At 24.9% G+C, this 22,124-nt stretch overlaps 6 protein-coding genes across 6 annotated transcripts; 2 read left to right on the forward strand and 4 right to left on the reverse strand.

Annotated features, from left to right (window-relative positions):
- Positions 1 to 661: 661 nt before the first annotated feature.
- PmUG01_09055100 (conserved Plasmodium protein, unknown function) lies at positions 662 to 2,438 on the reverse strand (the record flags this gene model as incomplete). The annotated part of the gene is made up of 8 exons (XM_029005265.1): positions 662 to 684; positions 773 to 842; positions 965 to 1,057; positions 1,278 to 1,308; positions 1,525 to 1,549; positions 1,815 to 1,909; positions 2,158 to 2,219; positions 2,313 to 2,438. 8 exons carry the CDS (start codon positions 2,436 to 2,438, stop codon positions 662 to 664), a joined length of 525 nt encoding a protein of 174 aa, XP_028861871.1.
- Positions 2,439 to 2,950: 512 nt separating this feature from the next.
- On the reverse strand, positions 2,951 to 3,952 carry PmUG01_09055200 (conserved Plasmodium protein, unknown function; the record flags this gene model as incomplete). Its single annotated transcript, XM_029005266.1, has 2 exons — positions 2,951 to 3,053; positions 3,555 to 3,952. 2 exons carry the CDS (start codon positions 3,950 to 3,952, stop codon positions 2,951 to 2,953), a joined length of 501 nt encoding a protein of 166 aa, XP_028861872.1.
- A 1,763-nt stretch (positions 3,953 to 5,715) lies between these two features.
- PmUG01_09055300 (conserved Plasmodium protein, unknown function) lies at positions 5,716 to 6,561 on the reverse strand (the record flags this gene model as incomplete). The annotated part of the gene is made up of 1 exon (XM_029005268.1): positions 5,716 to 6,561. The coding sequence occupies one exon, from the start codon at positions 6,559 to 6,561 to the stop codon at positions 5,716 to 5,718; it is 846 nt and encodes a 281-aa protein (XP_028861873.1).
- Positions 6,562 to 8,779: 2,218 nt separating this feature from the next.
- LRR10 (leucine-rich repeat protein, putative) lies at positions 8,780 to 9,709 on the forward strand (the record flags this gene model as incomplete). Its single annotated transcript, XM_029005269.1, has 1 exon — positions 8,780 to 9,709. One exon carries the CDS (start codon positions 8,780 to 8,782, stop codon positions 9,707 to 9,709), a length of 930 nt encoding a protein of 309 aa, XP_028861874.1.
- Positions 9,710 to 12,133: 2,424 nt separating this feature from the next.
- NFYB (CCAAT-box DNA binding protein subunit B, putative) lies at positions 12,134 to 16,732 on the forward strand (the record flags this gene model as incomplete). Its single annotated transcript, XM_029005270.1, has 4 exons — positions 12,134 to 15,796; positions 16,019 to 16,094; positions 16,265 to 16,317; positions 16,463 to 16,732. 4 exons carry the CDS (start codon positions 12,134 to 12,136, stop codon positions 16,730 to 16,732), a joined length of 4,062 nt encoding a protein of 1,353 aa, XP_028861875.1.
- An 822-nt stretch (positions 16,733 to 17,554) lies between these two features.
- On the reverse strand, positions 17,555 to 21,001 carry PmUG01_09055600 (kinesin-like protein, putative; the record flags this gene model as incomplete). The annotated part of the gene is made up of 9 exons (XM_029005271.1): positions 17,555 to 18,919; positions 19,087 to 19,288; positions 19,406 to 19,474; positions 19,615 to 19,721; positions 19,811 to 19,858; positions 19,973 to 20,076; positions 20,234 to 20,291; positions 20,402 to 20,556; positions 20,737 to 21,001. The coding sequence occupies 9 exons, from the start codon at positions 20,999 to 21,001 to the stop codon at positions 17,555 to 17,557; spliced, it is 2,373 nt and encodes a 790-aa protein (XP_028861876.1).
- Between the last annotated feature and the right edge of the window lie 1,123 nt (positions 21,002 to 22,124).

Raw genomic sequence — 22,124 nt, forward strand, 5'->3', positions numbered from 1 at the left:
TTTTTTTTTTACATTTTTTATATTTTGTTTACCTTTGGCTTCTTGCAGTAATTATAGTTTTCCTATAGCTTTTAAGCTTTTTAAATATCTTTTTTTTCTTTTTTAAACAATATTACTGTGGGAATGCAGAAGGATACATATTATTTTCAACCTTACTATTCAAGGTGATTTTCCTTAACCTTGGCAATAAAGGTAATATAACAGCTCCACATCATTTTTTGTAAGTTTTATAAAGTTGAAAATTTAACATATATACAGATAAGGCAATGCCGTATACATATTAAAACTGTATGCTTCGTATTTTTCTAATTACGCAATATTTTCCCAGGGGTCTTTTTTACGAGGCAAAAATGCGATCATAATTGTAAGTATATGTAAATGGGTTTTTCGAAACATAGTTGCATGTTCTTTAAACAATTTTTTTTCAACGGAAAGGATTGAGCACAACAATTTAGAAATGTATTTATATACTAATATATGTATGTATATATATATGATAGATATAAATTTAGTCTATTTCTTAGTACGAAATTGCATGGACAAAAGCGTGAACAATCCTCAGAATAAAGGAACAATGAAAAACATTTATGAAGATATTTAACACACAAAATTATTAAACTTGTAATCTTTTAAAATTGAAATAAGTTTTTGCGAAAACTTTTTATGATTGCGCTTTTATGGACACTATAAAGAAAAATAATAGAGCATAATGAGAAATATTTGTAATAGTTTTCTTTTGTGTAGTCATTTAATTTTTTTTTTTTTTTTTAACCATTTGGAAAATCCTCAAGATTTTGTTGTATATTAACGGAAATTCCATCGAAATTGTCATTGTTTAAGATCTAAAATTTTAATATATGTATTATTTATTTAAAAATATATTTTTTTAAATAAAAGAAAAAAAGAAAAATGTAGGAACAAGATGGTGATATGTTTTATTGTCTATCATTTTATTCTATATTACATTGTGTTGTTCATCTTCGATTGTTTTGTCTTCATTTTCGCTCCTCATATCTCCTTGGTTAAGGCAAAGGATTTGTTTTGTTAAGAATAGCCACTTGAAAAAAAAAAAAAGGGGTTATAGATTTTTTCCATTTTATTTTTTTATCATTTTTGTAATGAAGGAGTATACAAGCAACTACTTATACATAAACGTATGTATATGTATAAGCAAGTGTGTACATATATGTGCGTACACGTATATGCATGTGTGTAGATGTCTGTTATTATAGAGGCAAACATATATACACTTGCCCTATTGTGAAAATTACACCTACCCAGTTATTTATGCAATCATCTGTGTTACAGCTTACAAGGAAAGAAAAAAAAAAAAAAAACATGTAGTAACATGGAACAAAATGAGTTACAAAGGAAAGAAAAATGGAGCAATGAAGTGCAATATTTAAATAAAAATATATATATATATATATATATATATATATATTTTTTTTTTTTTTTTATTTCCATTCTAGCCAATAAAAGAGGTATCATGGAAAAACACCATAAATTAGTTTATTTCCGAACCATAGAAGTACTGAGTTTTTGTTAACTATGAAAAAATGAAATGTATTATTATGTAAAAGAATTGAAATAATTGAGAAAAAGAGAAAATACGTGAATTTTTTTGTATATTATATCAATTCCTTCATGTACTATATTGTTATATCATATAAAAAGTTTATGAAGCAAATATATAATTTAACAAATAGCACAAAATTAAATGCACGAAAAATAAGAATATACGCATTTTCTATTTCTCCTTTTCTCCATTTTTTATATTTTACTATTATTTTTTTTAAGTTATTAACACCTACTAATATTAATCGTCAAACATTCAGGGCTTGTTGAAAAAATCGTTAGCGGAGTTATTACTTCTGTCAGATCAATGCTATCGAAAAATTTAGATCCTCTAAGGAGAGAAGAAGCGTATGGTAAATTTTACTTATATATGAACTGTTTTTATTTTGTAACCATATATGTATAAATTAGGGTTGTTGCGCTACCTTACTAATGATGTATATATATATATATATATATATATATATATATATATATATATATATATATATATATGTAAGCTTATACATACACATATGTACATATATATATATATACATAGACCTATATATACATGTGTACAACTTTATAAGTAGGTACTTGTATAACTCCAGAGTGTCACTTTTCAAAACAGCTGACACAGTAAAGTATCCATTTTTATCCTATCATAACATGTAATAAAATTAACAAGTGTTTTGACAATAAGTATATACTTAACAAATATATAAAACTAACTGATGTTATTTAGTTAATACTTTCTTTTGATGATATCTCAAAACTCCCCTATGAGTGTTTTTACAAAATGTCGGGTCATTTTGTGCTGCACAAAAAGTATAAGCCAAAGATAAAAAGACAGACAAGGAAAAAATTAAAAATTTCATTTTATCTTATTTTCAAATATAGTGAGAGAAAAACAGCATAATAGGGAAAACCTATGAGTTCATATACGTGTATATATATATGTATAGATGTACATTTATATATTTGGCTGTACTTATGTAAATTAATGAATATATACGTATATAATTTTTTTCTTTCTATATTTCCCTTTTCATAGCCTTCATAAGTTTACAATCATACGTAATATATTTTTTTAGAACTTTGTTGCCCTTCGGAATAGGAATAAATTTTTTATTTTTAAAACTTTTTTCTTATGTATGTTTGTTTAAAATGTACATACAGTTTTTTTTTTTTTTTTTTTTTTTTTTTTTTTTTTTTCTTTTGTTTTAATTTTTATTTTAACAAAATTATATTTATATTTTTTGAAAGCGAAGCTTGATATGTATTAAGAAAGATTCACGTTAAGAACGACAACAAAAAACAAATAAAATAAATAGATACAATCAGGTAATAACTAAAATTAAAAATACATACCCCATAACGTTTTCATAATTTATAAGAAAACTAAAATAACTATAAATGTAATTAACAAAATTAGAAGAAAAATGTTACAAATAGCCTGAAATGTGCTACATCCGAAGTACTGCCTTGTATAGCTGGAAAAGGTGGAAAGAAAAAATATAAAAATATAACATTATATGACTTAATTATACATGGAGTATGTGAAACTTATATATAAACTAAGAAACGGGTAAATATACGTGAAGTTACGAATGAACTTACGCATAGTCCACATACGTATATATATATATATATATATATGTACGTATAACTATATTAATTTATAATTTTTCGCGTACATGCATTTATACGTATGTACAATCATACATATACACATTCATACATATATACATTTATATATATATACATTCATACATATATACATTTATACATATACACATTCATACATATATACATTTATGCATATATACATTCATACATATATACATTTATGCATATACACATTCATACATATATACATTTATACATATACACATTCATACATATATACATTTATGCATATATACATTTATATATATATATATATATTTAAAGAGCATGAACAAGTGAAAATGTAAAAAAATTTGTTTTGTTACTTTCTGAAAAAAAAGTCTCCGATTCTTCGTGAAAAGGAAGAAGCATATGAGTCGTTATTTCTCGTATTAGTCGTGTCATTCTGCATGTAGGCGTGATATGGTGTATTTATTAATCTCTCTGTGTAACTATTTAATATAGGTAAATCGCTATCCCCATTTAATGTATTTGAGCGTTGTATATTATTTATTTCATTGTAATATTGAATGGAGTATTCTCTATCTTTTTCAACTTGTAATTGCTTATATACTTTCTCATTTTTAATAATTTCATTTATCATATCTTCAGTCTTTCGTTTTTCAATTAATTCGTTTTCCTCTAATATTCTTTGTTCATAATTTTGTTTGTGAGTCTTTCTGTATTCTTCTAAAACGTCTGATTCTAGCAATTTCTCTTTCATCCTGTAGGGGAGAATATGCATAAACATACATACATATATATATGCATATGTATATATATATGTGTAAATTTATTTAAATTGCTCATATGCGCCCCCATTAACATGTAAACAGTTTAACATGAGCACGTAAGCACAAAAGCTAATAACAAGGGGTTGTATTACTTGCGATATGCCTTCCTACGTATATATCATGTAGATAAATTTAGTTACTGCAAACATAGTAATTTGAATTTTTATTTATTTTTATTTTATTCTTCTTCCTTGATAACAATATGAATAATAGATCTTAACTTTTCTATTATTAATATGTTGTAGAATATAAAAATGTAATGGTAATACACCAAAATGAATTTTATAATTAAAGAGTGAAGAAGTTAATAATTTTGACGTGATGTATTTTATTTGGTTCAATTTATAAACGTCATTTTTTTTTTTTTTTTTATAGAAGCGTTGATATTATCTATTGATTGATATTATGGTAATAATACGTTAAACACGTACAGCATAGTAAATTTTGGTAAGAGCATGAGTGTTAATGACTTTTCTCTGTGAATAAATATATATTATACTATTTTAGAATGTACAAATATTTATAACAACTAAAAAGTAGTTAAGTAAAAATGAACTAGTTTTCTTTTATAAAAGGTTGTTTCTACTTTATTCCAAGGGAAACTATTGCAAAGGGAGTTTTTCTTTATTTTTAATTTAATGATGAAGAGGAAAAAATATAAGGGTTATTAACAAAAGTATATATATTTATATATTCAAGTACGTAGGTGCGTAAATCTGAAAAAAAATGTTAGAACAATAATGGTTAAAAAAAAAAAAAAAAAAGAAAGAAAGGTTAACAGGAAAAAAGAAGAATTTTAGAAAATTATAAATAATAAAAAAATTAAGCTGACAAAATGAGGAGGAGGTGGGGCGGTGGAGAAATGTAATAAGGAAGATTGGAAAAATGACAAATAGGAAAAATAAGCTGGAAAATTGACAGGTTAGAAAATTAAGTTAAAAAAACGACAAACTGTTAGAAAAAAAAAAAAAAAAAATTTATGTGTCACAAGGGAACCAACTGTATAGTATATATGACAATTACATACGAATATAATTTTAATTATATATAGAATTCCATATATGAGAATGAAATGCAAACTTTACAAGGAATGATAATAAATGAAACTCAAATATGATGTACTTTTCAAGATGAAAAGTTCTAAAAAGTAAAAATTATAAAGAGAATTTTATAAAATATGTATATATATGTATACATTTATGTGCTTATATTTTATAAATTATTGAATTCTGAATAATTTTGAGAAAACAAAATAGCATGGAAAAATGGCAACAAAAAAAGTGTAATAATAATAATAATATAGATTTTACTTTTTTTATTAATTGACAGATAAGGAAGGTATGTTTTTTTAATATTGTGTCTGCATTTTGTGTTGTAAAAATTTTTTTTTTTTTTTTTCGTCATAATTACTCTTTATGCACATTTATCTTCTTTTGCGTGTCGTCATGCGGCTTCTAAAAATTAGTAAAAAAAGAAAAAGAAAAAGAATAAATAAATGAATATAAAAAAGGAAAAATTAGGAAAATTAAGAAAATTAAGAAAATTAAGAAAATTAAGAAAATTAAGAAAATTAAGAAAATAAAGAAAATTAAGGAAATAAAGAAAATTAAGAAAATAAAGAAAATTAAGAAAATAAAGAAAATAAATAAATTAATTAAAAAAAAAAAAAAAGAAAAGAAAAAAGCGTCATCTCTTAAAGGGGCATTATGCAAAAATGTATAATTTGAACAAATAGAATAACAATTAAGGAACATACACTTTTATGTATTATTAATAAATAAGTGGTATTTATTGCGAACCTGCTACTATGTGGTTCATCGGTTTCTTCATTAGCAGTTAGATTCTTTTTAGCTCTTCCCCTTTTCCCTTTCGTTTTTTTTTTTTGATCTAATATTGCTTTCTCCTTTTCCTTTTGTTTTAAACTCAAGTTGGAAAGTGGTACATCCACATAGGGCATTGAGTTTGTCGTTGAAGATTTTGTAAGAGGCATATCCTTTTTTTTCCTTTTCTTTTCTACTTTTTTCTTCCCCTTTTTTTTTGGTTTTTTTGATTTATAATCTTCTCCACTTTCACTAATCTCTTTTTTATAGTTGCTATCGTTAGCTGAGTCATTTATTGTTTCCGTTACATATTGCTGCTCATCATATTTTATGTTTTCCATTTTATTGTTTGTCTCTTGAGTTTCCTTTTTTTTCGATGATCCCTTTCTTTTGGGAATATTTTTTTTTTCTTCCTTTTCCTTTTTTTTATATGCAACATTAGTAGATATGTTTGGCGGATTTTGTTTTTTGTTCCTTCCTGTGTATTTAATTATAAACAAACAGACAGATAAGAATATAAAAAGATTAATTACTATGATATATAGTAGCTTTTCGTTATTTTCTTTTAAGTGCTTCCATTTATTTGTAAATTTGAATGTATAATTAGCACTTATATCTATTATATTGTTTATCTTTTTATAAAGGAATGAACAGAAAATTTTGAAAAAACTAATTAGCACATTTCCTTCGGAGTGCTTAGCTGTTGTAACATTTTCCATTTTGTTAAGTATAAAATATGTTATAAGTTTAAGAGAGAAAAGGAAAAAAAAAAAAAAAAAATTGCAGGTCTTTGCCGCTTAATATATTTTATAATTTGTGTGTACGCTAAAAATAGGAATGTAACACAAGATCAAGTCGACAAATATACATACAAAGAATTAAAATATATGGCGAATATGTATATGTAAATATATACGTGTGTGTGTTTGTGAGTTTATATATGCTTGTGTGAGTTTATAAACTTAAGTATAATGCTATAATTTACGCTTCCAAAAGGCTTTTGTTAAATAAACACCTCAAAGTAAACTTATAAGAAAAAAAAAAGAGAAAAGAAGGAAATGAGAAATAAAGAAAGGCAAAAAAGGAAAAACCCAACAGAGCAAAACAGAATTTTCTTTATGTATGTATGTATCTATCTATATATATATATATATATATATATATATATATATATATATCATTCATGTATGCATTTATATACATTTGTGTTTACGTATAAGCAGGATGTACTTATAAATGTTAATGTACATGAAAAGTCCAAATTATTTTTCCATAAAAATTTTCATTTAATTTTCTTTTTTTATCTTTTTGTTTGTTTCTTTTTTTGTTTGTTTCTTTTTTTGTTTGTTTCTTTTTTTGTTTGTTTCCTTTTTTGTTTGTTTCCTTTTTTGTTTGTTTCTTTTTTTCCTTTTTTCCATTTTTCCTCTTTTTCTTTTCCCGCCTTCTTTTCTGTTCCTTTTTTTTTTTTTTTTTGGGCTTATAAAGGGGTGCATTTTAATTTTTAAAAATAAAAAATATATTAAAGGCACCTACTTTTTTGGAAGCTAAACAAGTAATTTATACTTTTTCCTAAAGCATTTAAGTATATATATCTATATACAAATAAATGGTTGCAAATGTATGTTTATTTCTACATATTAAGAGAACAAAACAGATTAAAATAGAACAAGTAAAAAAAAAAAATGTTATGGAAACACTTATTTAGGAACGTGTAAATATATAGCTACTTTTTTAGGCTTAAAATGTAGAAGCGGTTTTCAAATAGACAATTAATACCTACAAGGAAAATATACCTTTCTTTATGATATTTAAAACATTTTTTAAGTTCAGTTGTATATAATGAATACACATGAATGCATAAGTATATGTAAAAATGTAAGTATATGTACATTTGAACGTCTAAATATTAAACCTTATGCACATTTATAAAAATTACAAATTAAAAAAAAATAGAGATATAAATAAAAAAAAAAAAAAAAAAAAGAAAGGAAAAATTTTTTATTTACAATTAAAATAAGCTCTAATTATTGTATGTGGGTATTTTATAAAATTTTCAAACATTTCTTGTGCACACATATGTATATTTGACAAATTGAAGATTAAAAATAAAAGAATTTTTATATGTACTGATCCTTTTAAACGTTAAATAAGAGTGTTTTAAAAAATAGCAATAAAATGTATGACGCAAAGTTATACACCCTTTGATTATTCGAAAAACAAAAACTTTATATATGCGGTTAGAGGTAGCGTTAAAAATGAAGCTCATAGGAAAAGGAAATACATGAGAGTAAATATATATGCATGCATATAAAAATTTAGGAACATACACCTGTGTGTACAGAGGTTTTTAGAATATACGTAACTATAAAAAGGAGGAAATGTATACATGTATTCCTATAATTAAACAATATTAAAAGACTTATAGGTCGATGTTGGTATTTTTTTGATATATATCACAAATATGACATAATTGATATTAAGATATTAAAATATTATTAAATCCTTCGCAATGTTTTATTTAAATATTTTGATATAATAATGCTTCATGAATTAATAATGGGAGTTATAATTTTCCATGTAGCTAAAATTACGTAGAGCTTGTTTATTTTATTTTTTGCTGCTGTTTTTTCTATACTTTCTTGCATTTTTATGCTTATTTGCTTGCTATTATTTTTACAATTTTTTCTATATCTATTTGGAATATTACGTATATTTTTTTTCCATTTTTTCCACATTTATTATTTTAAGGTGGAATATAAAAAATAAAATTATAAAAAGTGGAAAATAGTAAAAAAAAAAAAAAAAAGAAAGTAAGAACAATATAGCAAGACAGAAAAGAAAAAATGAAATAGAAATAATAGAAAAAAAAGAAAAGGATCGCGCTTCTGCTATGAACTGCTTTCATATATCGAATTAACTTCAAATTTAAAAGGAAAAATGGAAGAGTCAAGTAAAAATAGAAACATAAATAATACGAAAAAGATAAGCAATAAAGATAATTATGAAAACAAGAAGATAAATGGTGAAGATGTGAAAGAATTTAACGATGAAAATTATATTAGTAAGAATAATAGTGATGTTAAATATGACAGTAGTGATGAGAATGCAAATGATCCTTTATTTAACATAAAGGAAGGATTGACGCAGTTAGAAAAAACACTATGTGGTAAGGGGTATGCCTTCAGCAATCTAATTTGTAAAAATAAAAACCTGAGCTCTATTCCAAAAGAAATAGAAAAATACATACACTTGAAGTATATAAATATGTCTCACAATAAAATTGAAGATATTACAAATTTGTATCAATTACCTTCCGTCATTTTTTTAGATATATCATATAATTTAATTAAAAATATAGGACAATTAAAGAATACATTTTTAAAAAATTGTATATACATAAACTTGTCTCATAACATAATTAAAAATGTGGAAGACGTAAAATTGAAAAGCATACTTGAATTTGACTTATCATATAATAATATAGATAGACTAGACATACACATCTCTTATACAGTAAAAAAATTAATTATATCTAATAATAATATTAAAAAATTAAGTTTTAAAAACATGTTACCTAATTTAGAATTCTTAGATATATCTTCTAATCCTATTGAAAATCTAGAATTTTATGAAGATACACCCAACATAAATGTTTTAAAAATAAATAATAATTCTACTATACAAATGAACCAGTTGATTTATTTAAATAATCTTAAATTCTTAAAACATTTAGACATGGAAAATTATCTCTATTTCAAGGACAAATCATATAAAGAAGTAAAGCAAATTCTTTTAGAAAATACCAAAGATATTAACTTATTAACATTTAATGGCAATCGTATTGTCAACAAAATGATGAAAAATTAATAATGCTTCGAAAATAAAGAAGTGGGAGGAGGCCAGCACATGCAAGATTATTCTAGTGAAGAACATCTAAGAAGTTATTCCTTTTTCTTTTAGCACATACATACATAAATATATATATACATATTTTACCGTATTTTTTTTCTTTTTTTTTTTTTTTTTTTTTTTTACATCCCATGAAGCTGCTTATTCTTTGTGGATAAAACCAAAAAAAAAAAAAAAAAAAAAAAATTAATCAAAAGGAAGCAAAAATTTTAAACAATAGCCTTTACATTTCAAGGAAATAATAATAGTATGCATGAAAAAAATGTATGATAAAGGAAAAGTTACCTAGTAGTGTTGTTTAATTTCATAAACGGGTCTATGGCATAGAAAAATGTTTTTCATTTCACTCCTCTTCAACCATACAGCGCTTAAATAACAAAACAAGATATTATTAAAAAGCACGGAAAACACTCTCAGGTTTTTGTACTTCCTTGTGTACGTGGGTGTACATGAATATATCCACTTAGATATGTATGAGTTTACTGGTATATATATAGGTATGCATGCATGTAGATGGGTGGGTGTATGCGCACACGCTGTATCAACCCATGACCTTTAAGGATATGTTAAAACAATTCATAAGGTATCTTTGGCAGAATGGTAGAAACATCATAATATTACTAATTACAGTGAAGCAATTTTCCTAAAAATTTTAGTTTATTTTTTCGTTACCTCTTTTTTTTAGCATATACTTACAAGAAAAAAGTAAGACAGCTTTCTAAGTTTTTTTTTTTTTCTTTTTTATCTCTAATACTTTAAAGTAAAAGAACAGTAAAAATATTAAGAAACTGTATAAAAAATAAATCAGTCTCTTCAAGAAAAAAAAAAAAAAAATGATAACCACTGTTCTGAAATATGAAAAAAGTATTTATTTTTGTTGTTTTAGTAAGCTTACATTATTATTTTTAAATCTCAAAATACGTAAATATGAGGGTAAACAAAGATGTGCACAAATGCAAAAACCAATGTTCTTCTTTAGCTTCATTTGTACAGACTGTGTATTAGCCCAATACAGTGGTAGCAAGTAAAAAAAAAAAAATAAAAAAAATACCTATACATGTATAAGTAACAATTTTTACAACATATCCTGAACATGCTAAGAATATATATATCTCAATTTTGCCAAACAATTAAAAATAGTGATAAGTGAAAATTACCATACTGTCGTTATAAAAAATATAATATAAATAAATGTGTAAGTATGCATATAAATAGATACATAAAGAGGTATGTAAAGAGGTATATACTTTCCTGTATATATATATATGTATACGTGAATATGTACATATACTTTTGAATACACACACCTTTCACAATTAAAAAGAAGATAAAAAAATAAAACAGAAAAAAAACGAATGCATATAATTTTAATTTTTGTTATATATACGTGTGTAAATATCTTACTTGTACCTTCAATTAGTTTTTAAACTCTGCCGTGTTTCAATTTTGCTTAAAAGAAAAAAAATTTATGTTTTATGAAAAACGGAATCATGCAATGAACAAAATGTTCGTTTTCTTTTGTAAATTAAAACTGAAATTTGAAAAAGAATAAGAAGCAGAAGTAAAAAGGGGAAAGAAAAGGAAAACACGGAAAAACAAAATTGTAACAAACAAATAGTAGCAAACAAATAACAGCAAACGAAATAACAAAATTACAAAAAATATATATATATATATATAATAAAAAATGAACAACAAAGTTAACAAAATGAGCAAAAGTAAACAAAAAATTGAACAGAAAAATGAACTAAAAAGTGAACAAAAAAGTGAGCAAATATAGATATGAAGTATGGAAGGAGAGGGGAAGAAAAAAAATTAAAAAATAATTTTCATTAAATTTTTTTTGATTATAATTTACGTATGTATTAGTGTATATAAGTATATATAAATAATATATTTTTTTTTATTTTATTCCCCTCTTAATGAGTTAAATTTATAAACAAAATTATATAGTCTTTATTTAATCATTTCTTATTTTCGCTTACATTAATTTTTTTTTTTCCATTTCATGATATTACTGTTTTTTATAAAACGTTGTAAAATTTTTTTTTACACACAGATATAATTTATATCTTATCTGTCAAATTTATATTTACGGATGTGTATGTATGCATGTATGTGTATATATTATGTTATTCGTTTACTTATTAATTGTTTAGATAACGATATATTTCTTTTTTATGTAAACTCTTTGCTTTACAAATATATTGTCTTTATCATTTTTCATCTTCTTGTATTTGTTGCTTTTCATTCGTGCTCTTACTATTTCTCATACTATTTTTTTTAATCCTTCGTTTTCTCGTTATATTTCTCATTCTTTTTGTATGTTTTATATTGCCTTTTTTTTTTTTTTTTTTTTTTTTTTTTTAAAAAGAAGGAAAAATGAAGAATGATTTAAGTTACGCTAAATCTCGAAATGTCGATGATAAAAATGTGTTAAATAGCTCAGATGATAATTTAGAAGAAAACGTTATTTTAAATACTGAAATAATAATATTTAACGATAATTCTGATGAGAAAAATGAAAATATGGATAATACAAATATCAACGTAGGAAGTAAAATAATTGATAAGGATAATAGTTTTAACAATAAAAATATATCAACAATAAGATTGGAAAATCAGCAAAGTGATGAATGTAGCTATGAATGTTATAATGATATTATGGAGGATAATGCATTACAAAGTATTTCAGAGGAAGCTAAAAATACAAATATGAATTGTACAAAGAACTCACTCATAGTTAATTATATGGGGGATGATAGTCTTCTTAGTATAAAAGGAGAGGAATCTTTAAGTAATAACACTAACAGTAATAGTGTTAGTAATAATAACAACAATAATAATATCAGTAGTAATTACAATAGTAAAAGCAACAGTAATATCGATAGTAATAGCAATAATAATAGTTATTGCAACATCCGCTGCGTTGGTAATAATTACGATGGTGATAATTCAAATAATTATACAGATGCTTATAGCAAGGGGACTTATAATTACGGAGACATTAATGAACATAGTTATAAGGGCATTAATAAGACGGAAAGAGATAATAACAAAAAAAATTATAACAACTGCTCTGACTTATCAAATATACAAGTCGAGAGTAACTACATAAACAATTCCACGAATGTTGAGAAGGAAAATATCAATGATAATTCAAATAATAATGGAATGTATTATAAGGAAATAATAGAAGAAAATGAAAATGACAATTCCTTTTTTGATAAACGAGAAAAGATTGATGAAGATATTTTGAATCGAGAAGACATTAAATTAATATTAAATCAAAAAAGTTTATACAACAGTAAGCATAGGGATGAAAAGTATAGTAATAATCATAAACCATTTGGAGTAGGGGAGAGAGTAATAGAGAAAGAAGACGATCGAATTGGCAATGAAAACGATGATGTAAATGCAGACGTTATTTCATTTTCGTCAAATAACTCCATGGAAGAAAAGGTATCAAGTCCTAGTGACTGTAAAAATGATGAAAGTAACGAAAATGACGCAAATGATGCAAATGAACCAAATGATGAAAATAACGAAAATGGTGAAGATGTTACAGCGAACATACTTCCACAATCGCATGAAAGTGGAAAAACAAATTTTTCGAATTTAAAAAATAATGAGATTAACTCATTTTCCGCTGCTACAAATTATGATAATACTAACATCACGAATGTACATAGTTATGAAGACTATCATATTGATATTGAGTCAAATTCAAATATCAACCATTTTGAAGAATCTGAGAATATATTGTGGAAATGTAATAACTTAAATAGTAATAATATTATTTTAAATAAAAATTATAATGTAAGTGGAATTAAAAATGTAAATAGAAAGACAAGCATAGATGAAAAAAACGAATTTCATGGTTGTAGTAACGTAAATAAAGAAGATGATGTATATGAAGAAAAAGCAGAATTAAATGAAGTGGCCCATTTATATGAAGAAAATACTTTTATGGAGACAGAAAAATCAAACGGAGACAATACGATTGAAGGGGGAATGAATAACAAAAGTAGCAGTAACAGCAACAGGGTTGGTATGAAGTTCAAATTAGGTAATATGTTTAGGAGCTTTTTTGATGAATCGAAGAACGGAAATTTAGGCGACGATAACGATGGTACAAGCAATATTCATAAGGAGGTTGAGAAGTATGACGTCAGTGCCAATGACAATGATAATGATAATGAAAATTGCAACGAGAATGACAATGTCAATTATAGTGACGACTATCAGAATATGCACAATCACACGTACGATGACGTAAATTTTAGTAGTACAAAAACTTCTTTTTCTGATTCTTATAAGCTAAATAAGACCCACATAGGAAATTCCAGTTTATCAACTGAGCTTGTAGAAAAGATAAAGGAAGATTTTAATAATGAATGTAAAATTGATGAAGATAAAAATATAAATAATTATATGCAAAGCAATTCATTCCATGATGATAATAATGGTAACCAAAATAGTAAAGAAAAAGCAATGACAGCGATGGATAAGGATATAAATAATGAATTTGAAAAATTAGCATTATACAATGATATAAATAAGTCAGTTCTTCTAAATTTAGATGACAGTTCATGTATTAATAATATTGAATTATCATATAATGATATGCCATGGTTAAATGAAAAAGGGGCGAATATTAATAATGTAGGTCATAATAACAAAAGTAGTGACCATTGTTTCCCTAGTGAAGAAAACAAAAGTAATCTTAAAAATAATGAATATGTTACGAATGATGATGTAAATAATGTTAGTTTACCTAATTTAATTTCCCCAGATGGAATAGATGACAATAATGAGACTTATCTATGTACCGAGGGGGATGATGCTATAGAGGAGATGATAAATAATGAGGGAAGTGATAAAATAGGAAGTACTGATAACTTTGCTAGCAGTGAGAATGATGCAAATGTAAGTAATGTAATGGAGAAAGAGAATCTACTAAAGAAGAAAACAGATGAATGCAAAAGAGAAAAATCATACGTCGAAATGAGTAATTGTAATGATTATAACAAAAGGAGAAGAAGTAGTATTATTAGCAATGAAACAAGAAAGGAGAGAAAATTAAATATGGAAGACATAACGGTGGATGAATGTGGTGATGACAATATAAAAATGAATTATAATAAGTATAACAATGATAGTTATAATATGACAACAAAAGTAAATAAAATAAAATATGAAAGTTATACAAAAATTATGGAAAATATTAATTTAAAGAGTAGTACTAATGATTTAAGTAAAAATGAAATAAACACATCAAATGATCCCAATGATAATTTTACTTTAATGAATGGAAATAGTGAATCGATAAATAACTTGTTGCAAAATGGAAGTAATGCACCTTTTTTGAATTGTGGTATAAATGGTAATACTCATATATTAGATAATGATGGAAATATAAATAAAAACAATAACAATGATTATAGAAATGCTTACAGAATCGGAATGCGAGATAACGTAGATGTAAATGAGGATATTAATAATGCAATGTACAGTGGCATGAATGGTAACGACAACGACATTTGTGGTAATAATGGAAGCTACAACATTAATGGGAGCAATGATAGAAGCTACAACATTGATGGTAGTAATGATAGAAGCTACAACATTGATGGTAGTAATGATAGAAGCTACTTCGATGATGGAGGAAATAATCATGCTTATAACAACAACCATATGAGTGTAATTAGGGATAATATAAACGACAATTCAGTTTACATAGAATTGTCAACGAAAAACTCAAATGCAAATTATGATGAATACATAGATATAGACAACGAGAATAACAATGCCTCAGATGATTGTAAGAATTCAAGCGATGATAATTCAGAAAAGAAAAATCTAAACAATTCTGACTTAAATGACAAAAAAAAAAACAAATTAGACAATGAGACACTATTACCAATAGCAAATATTAGCAGAATCATGAAAAGAATATTGCCTGCATCAGCAAAAGTGGCTAAAGAGAGTAAAGATATAATACGGGAATGTGTTACTGAGTTCATACAATTTCTAACTAGCGAAGTAAGAAAATGAATGTAGTTAAAAAAATTGTAGCCACAATTAGGTGGTGGCAATAAATAGTGATGTGATGTTCATTTATTTGCATATTTGTGTTGCTAATTTGAAGGATTCATCTATAAATTTGTTTATCCTTTGTTTGCTTATTTGTTTATTTACATATTTGTTTTCCGCATTTTCCTATTTTACTTATTTATTTTTTTTTTGTTTTTCCCACCCTAATAGGCAAGTGATAGATGTTTAAGAGAACGGAGGAAAACTATCAGCGGAGAAGATATCTTATTTTCCATGGAAAAACTAGGTTTAAATTTTTTTTTTTTTTTTTCTTTACTCTATTTTTTTTTCTTGGAGAAAGCATTTCTCATTATTGTTTTTACGGTTACATGTTTATGTATATATATATGCATATATATTTATGGGTATACATAGAAATATATAATTACGTTTCATCTTTCCTTCTTCGTACAAAAGGATTCAGCGATTATATCGAGCCCCTATCTAAATACCTAAACAAATGGAAACAAGTAAGAAAGATAATCATTTAAGAATGCAAAAAGGATTAGAATATAATTTTTTGTAATTGAAAATGATACATGATAAAAATGATACATAATGAACATAATAATGATTAAAAATAAATTTTGCTTTGAAACTTTATGCATTACGTAGCTTAAGGGACTGAACAATCTTAGTAGTAATCATGAAAAAAAATTTCAGAATTTGAGGAATTCGCAAGACCAGAATTGTATATTTAATAACAGCATAAACGAAGGTAATGCAAAAAACAATGGAATTAACAACAACGGGGAGCACATGTACTCTAAGGAAAACCATGATTTGATGAACACGGTTTACAGTAATCCAAATGAGATCTTTAGCAGTAATTTGAATCAGCTCTATTCTAATTCTACAGATAATGATTTCATTAACAGGGCTTGATATTTTTTAAAATATATCTATGCAAGTGCGTAGGAATGCGCACATACTTGTTTTTAACTTTATTTTTTAATGCATAAAAGTATTTATTAATTTATTTAAGAAAAAAAAAAAACTTATGATTTATGGTTTTCTATTTTTAATTTTTCATTTAACACATTTTTGTTATTTTTGGCCTATATTTTATCAATCTAAAAAAATTGTATTATATTATATCACATTTCATTGTATTTTATTTTATTTTTATATATTTTTACTTTTTAATGCAACATCGCAACAGAGCCCATGTTTTTGTAAACATTTTTATTTAATTATGATCTCATTGTTATTTAAAACTTCTCTATTTTTTTAACATCAAACTTGCGTACGTATATATATATATATATGTACATATATATGTATATGCATAAGCATAATTCCCTTTTTCATTTATTTTTAAAATAATCAGAATTGCAGTATTCTAATAAGTGAATATGGAAAAACAACTAGTTTGATATAAAATTGCTCAATGTGGGAGTGTCTATTTTTACGTTTATGTAGTGTGCAAAATAAGATAAAGGAATTCCAAGGGTTTTCAAAGAAAGAGTCGATTTAATTCAAAATGAAAATATTATGCATTGATAAAATTCGGAAAATGGAAAGATGTGCTATAGTGAATTTCAAAAATGTAATATTAAAAAAATAATGAAAAGGATTAAAAAGGAGTAAAACGGAGAAAATTGGAGTAATATAGCATAAAATGGATATTATTTACATTGTAAACACCATATAAACATAGTAAATGTTGTGCAAATATTTTTTACGGGGAAAGGGATAATATGCAGCTTAACCTTTCTTGCTCTTATGCAATGTTTGTCTTTCATTTATTTTCTGATACAAAGAAACTATATTTTTATCCATATCTTTTATTAATAAACAAGGGCTGTCCATTTGGCTACTTTGCTCTAATTGGGGATGGTTGAAATCATATACTTTTTTGAATTCTTTATAGTTATAGTTAGGTATATTTAATGTTTTTTTTCCATTCATTAATATAACATTATATTTTTTTTTGTACACGTTTTTCAGAATTTTGGCTAGTTTTTCTACATTTGTAAATAAAGAAATGGCTAGTAAATTTATTTCTATCATGATTTTAATTTTTTCGTTTAATTGATTTAATTCTATTTTGTATATCTCATCAATATCTAAATAGACATGTTTAATGTCGTGTTCATCCTTTGTTTGTTTATCATAAATAGAAATTGTCTTATACATTGGGAGTAAAAATGGATCATCTTTTAATTCGTTCTTTTCTAATATTTTGGATGATATAAAGTTTGAACTTATATCTTGAGAAATTCCCCGGCTGATATTCTTCTGTGAAGGTGCATTATCAACCCATGCACTCATCTCGGGGTATTGCTTTAATGTATTATTTTCTATAGTACGCGTAAATTCATCCTCTTCAATTTTGTTAGAAGTAGACGAATAATCTTGTTTTTGACAGAGATCTATAGGTAACCTGCTTAAATCGTTTAATGTATGATCTTTTATTTGACATATTGATAAGCTTTTATTTGTACATAGTTGATGAGGATAATAATTTTGAATACCTGTTTCCGTTTCATTTCGTTTTGAATGTATAAGATCATTTAAATATATTTCATTATTAATTAAATCTTTTTTTTTCTTTTTTAATATTTTGGTTAAGTAATTTTTATATCTTTTTAATTCTTCTTTATTATTTTCTTCAGATTTAATAATTTTAATTAAATTGTTTATGATGGATCGTTTCTCTTTAACTATATCAGAAAACTTCTTTCGAATAGCATGAGTAAATAATACTAAGAGTTTATTTATAACTGTATTATAAGTATGGTTTAACGTTTTTAATACATTTCTTTTTTTATTATGTATAAGATGTTTTTCAAAAAATTGGGGGTCATCACCCTTGTTTTCATCTACCAGAAATTGAAAATTCTCAGTATTCGAATCAAAACTTTCATAAGTATTATTATCATCAGAAGAGTCGTTTCTACAGTTTTCAGACTTTGATGAATGTTTACTTCTACTAATTTTTTTAATTCTTTGTTTAATCTTTTTACATCTTTTTGCGAAAATTAAGCTATTTATAAAATCGTCTATTTTATAGCTATTCAAATTTAAGCAAATTAAAATGTAAGTGAAAGAGTTTCCATTTAGGCTGTTCTAAAAAGGGAGATGTAATGAGAGTTGTGAGGAAGCGGTGTATATGCCATGGTATGTTTGTTGTATATAACTATAGCAAACTATATAACAAGAAAAGATAAAAATTAACTTTGCTACTTTAGAATAGTTTTATAATTTTTTTTTTTTTTTTTAAAAAAAGACAGCACCTTTAGCAGTCTTGTCAATTTAGAATCTCTATACGGGACATGAACACTGGCAGAGCAAATGGCCTCATTTTTTAGTATCTCGTTTTCCTTTTTTTTTTCCATATTTTGAATGATTCTATTCTTTGTACTTAAAGCAATTATAACTCTATTTAGAACAGACAGAGTGTTATTGATATTTATCAGCTCCTTTTTGTTAACCATCCTTTAGTAGAAAGAACAGACACAAAAGTTGTATTAGTGTATGTACACTAGCATATATGAATAACATTTTATTATTAACGCCATGCTATTTTTTTTTCATTTTTCTAATAATCCTAACTCTATATCGTTAAATTTTTCGGATCCAGCCAAATCGATAAAATTTATTTGAGAAATAAGTTGCTTTTCCCTTAAAAAATGTAAGAATATGTTAGAATTTATAAGCGCGTACGTATACATATATATATATTATGTATGTGTACATATGCACATATACATATAGGCGAACTTATAATTGCATCCATCCTGCAGCCACTATATTTGAGGCACCTGTGTTGATAAACAGTCAAAAGGCAATGGGATCTCGAGGACACCAAATTTTTTTTTGTAGCATGAGTTTTTCTATATTTAAAACATAAGTTAATGATATCTGTAACCTAAAAGTGAATGGAAAGAAAAAACAGTCATGATAAATTGTCATAATATATTAGTTAAAATGAAATCTTCATAATAATCTCTTTTTTACATCATCAATGTTCTTTATGGGTAGCATTGTAATATTTTCCACATATGTCTACAATTGTTGCAGGAAACAATAGAAAATAGTATAAGCTAAAATATGAAAAAAAAAAATTTTTTTTTTTTTTTTTTTTTTTTCTTGTTTTTTCTTTTTTTTTTTCTTTTTAACATTCCCCTTTTCATCTTCTCTAATTATATTATCATGAAATTGAGAATAATACTTGATTATGTCATCAGTGGTTGTTGATAACTGAGAAAGTTGAAATATTTTTCCTGAAAGAATGGGGGATAAATGCGCAATGATCTATAAATACAATTCATATTTGTTTTGTTTTGTATTACTTTGTCTTTGTATTGTTCATGTACATTTTAGTATGTATGTATGTATATGTGCGAATATAAATGTTTCTGTTTGGGCACATGTACATACCCAAGTCTCTAATTTTTTCTAGATATATTTCAATTATTGACACAGAAATTTCGGCGTTCTGAAAATAATAAATGAGGCTTCATCTTTTTTGAAAAAAGAAATAAAAGGAAAAAAAAATACAATACTATACACTACAATAATAAAAAAAGAGTTATATGTTTTACACACCTTACTTATATTTTTCAAGTCAAAAAAGTAATTCATGCAAAAGAAAATTAGTCCATTATTTTCTTTATTTTCTGAATTAGATCCATCACCATATATTGTATATGTTTTTCCACTATTGGTGTTTCCATAAGCCAATATGGAGCTGTTATAACCGTCTTAATATAAAAAACGCAGATATAGGCGAAAACTGTGAAATCTGAGTATAATTTATATGTCTACGTACGTGCATATCTATACATACATACATACATACATGTACACACACATACTTACACAAGCACATATATATATATGTATATATATATATATATACTAACTTGTGCACGCTCATTTACATGGATACTTACTAATAAAGTTATTTATTAAGCTTTTTCCCAATGAATCAAATATATCATTTTGCTTAGTATCAACATTGAAAATATGATTGAAATTGAAAATTTTAGTTTTCACTTCATTCATATCATTGTAGTTTTTTTTTTTTTCGAATAAATGTAATTGATTATTGTTAACTTTATATATTGCACAATCTTCATTTTTTAATTCAGACAAATTTTCCACGTTAGGTTTAATTCTTAGAAAAACCTTAATGTTTTCCTGCATATTTAAAGGTTTTTATCTTTGTGCTATAATTTTATGGTTTTCATAAAGGCCTTAATTATATTAGTGATTAAAGGGGACAAGACGAATTAGAGACTGAGGGTACTGTACAAGGAGTGATTGAGAAGAATTCATTCAACATGCATCTGTATATTTATCTATATCTAGCTATCTACATATCTATATTTATATATATGAATATGCACACATAAACTAAAACATGTGAACATATAAGTGTAAAAGCGTAATATCAGAAAAGGACTTGTTGTTAACACTAATTCGGTAGAAGCTGCATATAATTTTATTAGACAATAAAATGTGTAAAAAAACATACTAATTCTACAAACCTAGCTAGTTTATACAATATTCCTATGTACCTTGTGCATTTTATATTAGCTAAAGTGTTTTTCCTTTTCTTTTATATTCTTTTAATGCATTTTACTTTTTTTTGCATATATTTTAATTTTTTCTGCAAACATTTCAATTTTTTTTGCTTACATTTTAATGTTTTTGCGTACATTTTAATGTTTTTGCGTACATTTTAATATTTTTGCGTACATTTTAATATTTTTGCGTACATTTTAATGTGTTTGCGTACATTTTAATTTACTTTTATACAGTTTAATATATTTAAATATATTTTCATTTCTTTTGTTTTTTTTAGTATGTCTTATTGAATTTCATGAAATAATGTTCTCGTGGTAGGGAAAAAAAAAAATAATAATAATAATAATATGTTAATAAACAGCTTTAATGTATTTTAAAAAATATATTAATTTATTAAATTTTAAGATTAAAGTTTAACTGTTCAAATAAATAACTTTTTATTGATATTTTAAAAGTGTAGCTTTTCCTAAAACATTCCACTGTTCATAATTTTTCAGGTCTGTCGAATAATAATATTGTATAGCATTGCAGTTTTCCCTTTTTATTGCATTCTGAAAATATGTTATATTTGACTTATTTAGTGAAACCCTCGATAATTATAAGATTTAAAACTTTTCCTACATATAAGGGGCTAAGGTAATTTAAAATATGTGTATTTATATACTATATATAAAGTGCTCGCGCTTACTCGTATTACATATTTGTGCGTATGTATGTCGTAATAATGTATATGTATCTA

Source organism: Plasmodium malariae, assembly GCF_900090045.1.
Source record: "Plasmodium malariae genome assembly, chromosome: 9".
Taxonomy (NCBI): Eukaryota; Apicomplexa; class Aconoidasida; order Haemosporida; family Plasmodiidae; genus Plasmodium; species Plasmodium malariae.